Consider the following 11,124-nt stretch of genomic DNA (forward strand, 5'->3'; position numbering starts at 1 on the left):
TGATGCTTCACTTCCTGGCCATCTCTGAGACAGGTCGAAACTTCTGCACGAGTTTCATGAACTCGCAGCACGTTAGGTTAACTATCTTGGGAAATAAGCTGGGGTGCGCAATTATGGCAAGGGTGTGCGCCCTGGCAGGATGATGGCTTGCTTGCTCCGATCCTCCTACAAGGCTGCCTATATAACCATTGTTGTGCACACTGACAGTATTGAGATCACGGATGGTGATAACATATTAACCGATTTTATACACTATTACAAAACGCTTTACACAACCTGTCCCGGGGCGGCGGAGATGCGCTGGTTGATTACCTATCTGATGTTGCTATGGTCTAGCTTGAGGCGAGCTATCAGAAATTGCTGGCTTCCCCGATTACACATGAGGAAATCTTACAGGCTATTGATGCTTTGGGAGACACTAAGGCCTTGGGGTTAGATGGACTCGCGGGTGACTTCTACAAAGCATATAAACACCTTCTAACTCCCCATCTTTTTGAAGTATAGGCTGAATCGCTCGAACATGGTTCTCTCCCACCTACAATGCGGCTAGCCACGACCAATCTCTTACTTGAACAAACAAAACCCCAACTCTTTGTTCATCTTATAGGCCCCTATCACTCATTAAACATGACAACAAAATTATCATCAAGATATTGGTTACCTGTCTTTCTTTGTTGATAGATTGCATTGTTTCCATAATGCAGTCGGGTTTTATCCCACATTGCTCCACTTCCATTAATTTGCTACCCTTTCTGCTACACTCATTCAGATCTCTCCTTCAGTTCCATCAGCGGTAGTGCTGTTAGATGCCGAAAAGGCGTTTGATTCCCTTGAATGGCCCTTTCTCCACCCTACTTTGTCCAAGCCGGACATCCCCAAAGGCTTTCGCTCCTTGATGCGCTTGCTCTATTACAAACCAGTTACCCGTTTACGACTTAAAGGCACCCATACAGAACCAATCCCCTTCTCACGTGGCACTCAGTAGGGATGCCCCTTGTCCCTACTTTTGTTTATAGTCGCCATGGACCACCTGGTTCACTACCTCCTGGAGAGAAATTTACACAGGGGTCTCAGGTACCCACGAGGGCCTCTGTTGGCTTCACTTTGTGCCGATGATATATTACATTTTGTTTGTGATCCCACTGCCAATTTATCCCCCCTCATTCACGAGGTGCAGTTTTTTTGTGACTTTTCAGGCCTACGAATCAATTGGAGTTAGTCTGAAATATTTACCCTTAGAGACGACTCAGCAGCTAGTGGCTTGGACATCCCCTTACAATGGCGCCTATACTCTGTCAAATATTTTGGCATCCAAATTTTACAGAGGTAATACGGAGCAATTATGGCCCGCTCTGAGTAAACTTGAATCTCAAGTGGAGAGATGGATCTGTCTCCCACTGAGCATGGCGGGTAGAATATCCATTATCAAAATGGTTATATTACCTAGTTTTCTTGTATCTATTTTTAAACATCCCAGTCCATCTTATCAACAGTTTTTATGCCACACTGCCCAGCATTCTGATAGATACATCTGCCTTGTGGATTCCTCACCTTGTGAATATCCCCCTTGCGCCAGCAACATTCTCATCCAGGTAATTTGGGCTGGATCTCACCACTGTGTCCGCTGGGAGGTCCTCACACTCCCCTATGAACATGGTGGCCTTAGTGTCCCTGTTTTTCAGCTGTATTTCTATGTTGCTCATGCCCACTATGCTTTTTATTGGTATCACATTGATTCTCGCCTACCGTTCCTGAAACATGAGGACGACCAACTGTCGCAGCAATCACTGTTGCCTAGTTTACCTAATGGTGTAACACGAGATGCTAATGCAATGCACAAACTCGCCACTACTGGCTGTGCCTGGAGCAAATTGCAACTGGACTTGGGAGGCAATTCCCTCTTTTCCCCAGATCTCCCCCTGTTGGGCAATCTTTGGCTCCCTTTCAATTTGGGAAGGTTTTTGCAGTGCACACTGTGCGTACACGGCTTGGGGACGGTGGGTGACTTGTTTTAAAGTGGTACACTTAAATCCATCCATGCGCTAACTCGAGAGTGGTTGATCCACGCCGTCTGAGACTTTTGCATTTCACCATTTGCACAGTACGCTTTGCGTTGTGTTGCACCTATACCCTTCTGAACCGGCTGATTTTCCTCCACTTTCACTTGTGATCACCACTCCCAATAATAGTTACCTAGGGCCATATGTATCAAGCCTTTTGCGATTCGTTAAGGCCGAAATTCGCAGAATTTTGGCCTTAGCGAATCGCAAACGGCCTTTTTACCGGTTTTGAAATGTAAGAAACATTAGCAAAATAAGGAATCGCAAAAAGTTGCTATTCCTTATTTTGCTTAAGCATTTAAGGAATCGCAATTTTGCGATTCCTTAAATGCTATGTATGAAGCATTTTAAAATTGCGAATTCAGGTTTAGAAATTGAAAATTACCACCAACTTGTAGTTGGTGGTAATTTGCGATTTCTTGTAAATATGCACAATTGTGCATTTATGAGGGTGGAATGTGACGCACATACATGCCCATTGGGCATGTATATGCGCCATATGCACACACATTTAATTTACAGGGGTGCAGCAGGGTGTCCATGAGACACCCCTGCACCCTTGGAATCAATCTCATTTTGCGATTAGCAAATTGCGAATCGCAAAATGAAATGCATTTCACAATCATTCCTATGGGCCTCCTGGCCCATAGGAATGAATGGGAAAATGTTCCTTATTTCCGAATTCGCAACTTGCGAATTCACAAATAAGGAAGATTAAGGAATCGCAAAAAATTGTGATTTTTTTCATACATACCGTTTTGCGATTTCTAAATAGCGATTCCTTAAAAATCACTATTTAGAATTCGCAAAACGGAACTATGATACATATGGCCCTTAGTCTCTAAATTATCCTGTATTTTGCAAAGATGCAGGACTTGGGCATTTCAATTCCAAATTCCTGATAAGATGTGGCATTATTGCTGTACGCAGACCAAATTAATTCCTTGTAACCATCGGCACAAGATACTTCATTACAAGTACCTACACAGGGCCTACACCACTCCTGATGCCCTTACTAAATTAGATCCTGCCAGATCTCATTGCTGTCCTAAATGTTGTATGGGTCATGCTGATTTTCTCCACCAGACATGGATGTGTAACATAGTGGCACATTTCTGGACAGATGTTCACTCCACTTTATCACTAATGGTTGGTCAAACACTCCCTGCTGACCCACTAATGGCCTTATTGGAAAATGTTAACAGTTCAGTGCTGTATTTGTGCCAGTGGATTCCAGGCAGTGGGCACTGAACTCATTTATTTTTGGGAACGGGGACTTATTTTTCAGTTTTAGTTTCAGGCCCTCATTATAAGTGAGGGTGGAAGAGATCGGGAGCATTCCAATTCCCTGCGCATACTCCTGTTTGTTCAGGGGTATTATGAGTAGTAAATTTCACTGCGTCTGTTAAATTTCACGAGGCCAAATCATCCACCTGAGAAAAAAATGATAATTACTGGAAAATGTTGATTTCTACAAGGTAAGGATAAAAATGTTTAGGTTGTATTCGTTGCTATTTATTGTGCTGTCCTGTAGGGCAGTATTTATCAGGACTTAGAAGAGAGAAAAAGGCAGAAAAGGGAGAAAGGCATAGGAAGAGAAAGGTAGGAAAACAGTGACAGAGGGAGAAAGCTTGACTGAAAAAGAACCTGCAAGAGTGAGATAAAGTTAAGCAAAGGGCACAGTTTTGGAGATCACAGTATCCTCAATGAAAGTGTGTTCATGGGGTGCTAAGGAAAAGGAGAATGATTTCTGTTCTGGAGTAAGTAAGTAAGTAATATTTATTGTACAGTTAATAAAAACCATTACAAAAAACCAGCAGCTATAAAAACAGTTAAAAATAGAAGATATCTGTAGCATCGTAAGTGTTAATTCTTGTGAAAAGTTAAAACACAGATAAAAGGAAGATAGCTTTGTTTAAACAGCACTGAGAATTAAAGTTTAAAAGAAAGGAAGGAAAGTTTTTTTGGAGGGAATGATTGTCCGTCACTAAGGCATTGCTGCAGTTCCTCGGGCGATTTCTTGTGGTTAACCTGGCCTCCTTTCCATTTCTTAGTGTGTTGCGGACCTCATTACATTTTGGAAAGGATACCGTTCTTTGTCCCAATATAAACGTGCCTTTTGGAGTTCTGTCCGTGTTTATGCCAGTTAGTCAACTGTGCCTCTATGTTCATAGAGTGTTTTTTGCTCCAAGGGTGTGGAAGATACAGTTTTGTGTCGATTTGTTCTTACTTTATGTTGATTCTGGCTTCTACGGCTTTGATATATTTTACCAGTCGAGAAGCCATTTGGACTTCATCGCCTGAAAAGCAAGCCAGGACTGCTTGCCTGCAGGACCTGATCCCTTTTTTGTTGAACAGTGGTCTCAGCAAGTTCCTGCGCTCTGTCTGTAGCTCCTTGCAGATTGTAATGAAGTGTATGATGTTTTCCTCATCGTTCCCGCACAGGCGGCATTTTGCTGGTTTTGGAGGGCGCAGCCAAGGTGCCATGTGGTCTGTGAAGGGCAGTACTCCCAGCCGGTGTTTTAGGAATAACTCTTTTGTTTTTTTAGTGAAGCTGGTCAAAAGATACTGTTGTGATGCAAGCTTTTTGTAAGTGTGTACAGTTAACCAGCCGTGTGCTCACTCCGTCAGTGAGGCTTTATCCTGTAAAAGAGATTATTTTCTGACAACATTGTTTACTGCATTTTTAAAGCCTGCCAAGTTCCCTTGAAGATCCCACAGTTTTCGCACCCCCTGTTGCTTTATCGAGTCCTCCAGAAAAAGCCTTGCTGGGCTTTTGTCTTCACTTTGGAGTTCTTTCCAGAGTAGTGCGTTCAGGGAATTTACCTCTCCCATACTGATTTTGTACCAGCTTTTGAGGTAAACTCCCTTGCGTGAAGGCTCTTCTTTTACCAATCCGAATTCAAGTCAAATTTGCGCCGGTGAAGTGTATCGCGGAAGTCCAAGAATCATACGCATTGCTCTTGTTATTGCTCCGTTTACTGTTTCAGCGTCCATGCCTCTCATTGCTTCACTTCCATAGGTGATGGATGGGATCAGTTTGGCTTGGATCTGCTTTATTAGTGGGGAGACGTTCAGCCCAACAATTTTGTTTTTCAACTTTCTTAAAGATACAGCTGTCATTAGGCCTCTCTTTTTTAATTCCTCTCGTTGTGGTGTGAAACTTCACCTATTGTCTATGATTACTCCTAGATAGCGATATTTGTTTGTGACGTCCAATTTCTTTTCGTCCATAAACCAACTGTATGTTGATTTCTTTTTGCGGTGGTTAAGGCACATGACTTTTGTGTTGTCATAGTTGATGCTGAGTTTGTTTAGTTTGGAGTATTGCGCGGTGATGTAAAGGAGCGGCTGTAGGCCTATCGGGGTCCGGCTAATTAGCACTAGGTTGTCCGCATAGAATAAGTTGGACAGCTGGAAACCTCCTAGTTTAGGTGCGTGAGAGTTGTTTTCATTTAGTGTGGTTGATAATTCGGCCATAAAGAGATTGAATAGAGTTGGCGCTAACACGCATCTTTGCTTTACTCCTGTCCTAGTTGGGATTTTCTTGGTTAGGAAGTCCCCTGCTCCTAATTTAACCTGGACCCAAGTATCACTGTGCAAAAGAATTAGTTGGTTAAGCAGTGTTGAAGGGATTTGCATTCTCTTTAGTTTTTGCCACAGGAGATTTCTATTTACGCGGTCGAAGGCGGAGCTGTAGTCGATAAAGCACAGATATAAAGATTATTTTGCCTCTAGCGTTGTGTCAATCAGGAGTGAAAGGGCTAATATGTTGGTTGTTGTCCCCATGTTTCTCATGAAGCCTGTTTGATTGAGTGGCATTGCTGAATTTTCATCCGCCCATGATGTTAGCTCGTGGAGTAAGAGGCCATCGTAGTATTTTGCCTCATTGTCGAGTAGGGCTATTAGGTGATAGCTTCTTGGGTCATTTAGGTCTCCTTTTTTGAATATTGGAGAGATAATTGCTCCTCTCCATGAGTGTGGGATTATTGAAGCCTGCCATATTTTTTCAAACATTGGTTTAAGGACAGCGGCCCAGTATTCTGGGCTTTGTTTGAATACGAGTGGCGGTATGCCATTTGGGCCTGGTGCTGCCTCTCTTTTCCCTTTTGAGATCTTATAACATATTTGTTGGTTCGTGATTAATAGTTCCTCGTCACTTGCTCTGGATTCTTGGGGCGAGGGCTTCTGTTCTTTACAGCTGGATTTAGTGATACAAGATTTTTTCTGCGGTTGAAGTGTGCACTTTAGTAGGTTGTCAAAGCCTCTTCCGTCACGTGGGATTCGATCCCCTGGCTTCGCTCGCTAATCAGGCTGTTGATCTTTTGCCAGAACTGTGCGCTGTTATTTGTTTTCACGTTGTGTAGGAGTTTTCCCCAAAAGGCCTCTTCTGCGTCTTTTTTAGTTGCCATAATAGGTTCCTGCGGAAGCCTTTTAGCTGTCTCAGTGCTTGGCACGCAGTGGGATCTATTTTTACTCTTCGCAGAGTGTTGTTAATCTACATCTTCAGCCTTTTTAGCCGAGTATCATTTATAAAGTTGTAGATGCTCTTGTGTTTCGTGGCGTTTCCCTTTCCGTCTGGCTTTGTGTATCTGTTTTTTTATCTGTGTCTCTCAGATTTTTTGTGAAAGCCTCCCAGCATGTAATTACGTTTGGGGATGCAGATTGTGCCTCTTCTAGCACTTGTTTCGCTTTTAATAGGTTTTTTGGGTCTTTGGTTTTACACTTTAGCCGTCTTTCGTTTGTTGTGAAGTTTGCGCCTAGTTTGCTGACACCTGGAGGACTTGGTATTGCAGGTGCATCTTTTGGAGTTTCCTGGGGGAGGTGGTCGCTGAGGTCCGTCGTGCGGATGTGGAAATCTCTTACCCTTTCGTACAGACTGCGAGAGAAGAATGTAAAATCAATTGTGGAGCTTGCCGTTGTGCTGTGGAATGTTGCAGATTGTGGGTGATCCCGGGAAATCTGCCATTAAGTGCCCTGAAGCCCAGCTCTTCAAATTTGACCAGCAGACTCCTAGCTGTTTTCGTACTTCTGCCTCCCGAAGTGCGATCTTGATGATTCTTCTCCCAGGCAAACGGATCCTCCTCATCAGTGCTTTCAGGAACCTAGATGCCAAGCATATTTAGGTTAAAGACCCCTGTGATAATTATTCTGTTTGTGTTCTCAGGTTTTATTCATTTTGCAACTTCTTGCTTCAGCTGTTGTGCTTCCTTGATTTTCTTCCTCGGGTGCAAGTAGAGGTTTATTAGGATTATGTCTTCTTTTATATTCTGTTCGCGGAGTGACAGTCGCAAGACTTGCATTGCATTTGGGGGGTCTAGCTTGTAAGCCAGTGGTACTGCTTTACCTATCAATTGTATTGCACTGTATGTTGCAAGAACTCCTTTCTTATGTCCAAACGGCGAGCTCTGTGTGGGCGGAACGCAGTTCAGATTGAATCCTGACGGTGCTGGAGGGGAATCTGACCAGGTTTCTTGCAGTGAGATGATGGCGAATCTTTGCAGGTAGATGTTTAGTTCTGCGTCCGAGAACTTGTCTCCTAAGCCATTGATGTTCCAAGAGCATTCTGTTCTGGAGGATGTTTGTAAGATTACTGCAGGGAAAGTTTAAGTGGGCAGCTAGTAATAGTGCAGTAGGTGCAGTGGCAACATGGCATGTTTCCCACATGTTCCCCTGTCCGGCAATCCCTGGCTCCCTCTCAATTTGGGACGGTTTATATAGCGCACGCTGTGCGCACACAGCTTGGGGACGGTGGGTGACTTGTTTTAAAGTCGTACACTTAAATCCATTTATGAACTATCTCGAGAGGGGTGTAACCACGCCGATGCAGACTTTTACATTTCACCATTTCCACAGTACGCTTCGCGATGTGTTGCCCACATACACTTCTGAAAAGGCTGATTTTCAAATTAAGGCTGTCTTTTACTGCTTAGCTTTGGGTATTGATGCATTTTCCTTGCTTAAGTGCTGGTTCTATGTGCTGGGTCCCATGAATTACAACTTGCAAGCCATATATTTATGTAACTATGTGCTGTTTGGGCATAACTAGTTCCGCCTATCAGCTAATGGAAAGTGGTGAAAGATTTTCTATAATTGCAGTCAGCACTTACCTCCCTTACATTTGTTGTGGCTCATTTCATTTAGTAAAACATCAGTTTGTGGTGCATTCAAATAGTAGCTAGTATGTCGCATCTCCTTCCTGCCGGTTTCTGTGTCAAAAGTCCATTTGTAACAGAGTGATGCTGGTAATATCACCCTCTTACCGCTCTGTTTGGAATGGGCATTGCACATGGTCTAGTAACAACAATATCTCTCTTCTACAAACAACAACTAATATTTAACCCTGCTGTGGGAGGGAAGGGGGAATCTCAAAGGAACGTTGACAGCATTCATACAAGGAAATATCTATTAATGGTGCAGCAGATGCTGTGGCACCTGGGCTCAGAGGTCTATAGAACCTGTTTATTGTTGCATTTTACTAGCAATCCAGCAGTAGGGGGGTTCTATTGCCCTTGCTTGCACCCAGTTTCATTGCACGCTTGCTATGCACCTGTGTCCATAGTGTTGCTGCACCCATCCTGCTGCATCCCATAACAGAGATTAACTGAGAAACAGGGGATAAGACCCAAGGAGCGGGAAGTGGAAGGCTGATTTTATATTGAAATGAATGGGGAAAGGGAAATGTTGGGGGGCAAATTGGTACTGGAATATTGTGGTCAAAATATAATCTGACCTAAATATTTTCTCGTAAATATCACTTACGAAAGTATAGCCCTTTTGGAGTTCATAAGAAGAAATGTACACTCAATGGGATGGTACTATCGTTTGAGCACCATACTAAAGTCAGACTGTGTTACCGTACATCATATTCTGAAGTATAAACCTTGGGGACACCATGTGAAGCCGAGAAGGGTTTGAATAGGAAGGCCTGACCATGGGGAGAAATGGGTGAATTCATAGGTAGACATGTGAGCTTGGATGCAACGAGGGAGAAGTGATCGAGAGAGGGTGTGAGGCAGTTGCTGTAGGTTGTGGTACGAGTGATTTCTTGGGACATGGTAGAAGGGAACTCAATTATCTCACAGATACGTCTCTTTCCATTCATAGTTTGAATTCAGTGGTTTTTAAAAATGTTGACTGTCTACCACCAAAAAAACTGAGATCACCCCAATCCTAACTCCAATAAACACATACATAGAACGTGTAGTGCTTGAAAACCAAAGCAATCCAAACTTAACAGGTGGTGTACACTTTCTGTCTCCAGTACTTGTGTAAACGGCACCTTTGTGTGCACCGATCTTGAGTGCCCATCTTATGGTCCCTGGTCAGAGTGGAGCACATGTTCTGCAAGTTGCGGTGGAGGGCTCAAACAACGGAATCGAACATGTGAGGAGAGGACCACAAACGGAGCACCCTGCGGGAGTGAGGTCATGGAGACACAAGAATGCAATGAGCAGCCATGCCCAAGTGAGTCATGATTTCAAAAGATTATTTGGGTTATCTCTTGTGTCAAGTTAATGAAAAAAATGCCTCTTGTGCTCATGTGAACCATGATATGTCTAATTTTCTGAAATGAATCCCAACTATTTTAATTGTGTGACCGTAGAATGTTTGTGGACACACTTTGCTGTGTGTGTTTGTGTCAGAGTGATTAGTTGAACTAATTTAGTTCGGACACTATATGGGTGACTCACTGTATGAGAAACTGAAATGTCTAGTTGCTGTTATTTAGCTTTTCAAAAGCATACTCACACTTTCTTAATCTGTGAAGTTGGGGAGAGGATCTTGCCCCTTACGGAAGGTACTGATGTCAGGGAGCCAATTGGCTTGAAGCCAGGCCAGTGCATACCAACACTTACTTTTAGCCCACCATCACACCCACTGCATAAGTATAGCAAAAGAGTGGAAAACTAATTGAGAACTGAAATTCACAATTGCATCACAGGAAGTTATGTTACAATAGGTAACATTATACCCTTTGTTAGAAATTGAGGGACAGATCTACAAGAAAGTGCCACGGCGTGGCACCACAAGCCCTTTGGCTGCGCCACGCTGTGGTACTTTCAGAGCACAGGAATACGACATATCTACAATGATATGTCACATTCCTGTGTTCTCCCCTGCGCTGGCACACAAACAGCTGCCATGCGCCGGAGCAGGCACCCTTGCACCATGGTGCAAGGATGCCTGCGCCATGGGAAGATTGTTTTTGTGCAGGAAGGGGCACCTTCCTGCACAAAAACAATCACTAAAGGTATTTTCCTCATTCAATGCTTGCTGTAGAATGCAGCACGCATTGAAAGAGGAAAACACGAGGAGAAATGAAAACCTTTTTTCCTCGTTGCACCTTGCTGCGCCTCCCCTGGGGAGGCGTAACATTGGCACGCTTTTCCAGATTTATGATTCCTTGTAAATCTGGAAATGTGTCTCATTCCATGGGTGTTGCGTGGGAACACCCACAGCAACACCCATGGAACGCCCCTTCCGCACAATTTGCTGCGTTTAAAGGGGCCATATTTACAAGGACAGGAAAAGCCACACAGGGTAGCTTTTCCTGTCCTTGTAAATATGGAGAAGTGAAATGAGCAATCAGTACGTCACAAAAGTGATGTACTCGTGGCGCAGGAGGCTTGTAAATCTGCCCCTGAGTTTCTGGTTGGCAGAGGTATGCACCCTCTCCAAGCAGGAACCACAATTTAAGCCAGGGTTGTTCAGATACGCACCATTATTTAACCCATGCTCTCTCACTGGTAGCTTAGCACAGAGCAGGCAGGCTTAAGTTAGGCGGCAATGTGTAAAGTATTTGTGCAACACCTCAAACAGTTGCACAGTAAAAAAAATACAAAAAGTCTCCACGCCTGTTTAGATAAATAGATTATGTTTTTATAAATAAAGCAAGACCAAAACAAAGTAGAAGTCAAGATATGAATTGTTAAAGATTAAAAGTGTCAATAGAGCTTAGAAGCAATAAGTGCCTATCGGGATTATCTGGTTGTGTTGGACCTGGGCACACTCAAGAGTTCATACCGACAACGATGGAGCATGGGACGGATGTAGGAGCCAC

The 11,124-nt window shown here is 43.6% G+C and overlaps 1 protein-coding gene across 1 annotated transcript in view; it reads left to right on the plus strand.

Moving 5' to 3' along the window:
• LOC147685082 (SCO-spondin-like) overlaps positions 1–9,538 on the plus strand; it is a 1,395,910-nt gene extending 1,386,372 nt beyond the window's left edge. The window contains exon 83 of the mRNA XM_086939757.1: positions 9,325–9,538. Within this exon, the coding sequence (XP_086795883.1) occupies positions 9,325–9,538 (214 nt within the window). The remainder of the gene's footprint in view (positions 1–9,324) is intronic.
• The last annotated feature ends 1,586 nt before the right edge of the window (positions 9,539–11,124 follow it).

This window comes from Lissotriton vulgaris, chromosome 10, assembly GCF_964263255.1.
Source record: "Lissotriton vulgaris chromosome 10, aLisVul1.2, whole genome shotgun sequence".
NCBI classification, from domain to species: Eukaryota; Metazoa; Chordata; class Amphibia; order Caudata; family Salamandridae; genus Lissotriton; species Lissotriton vulgaris.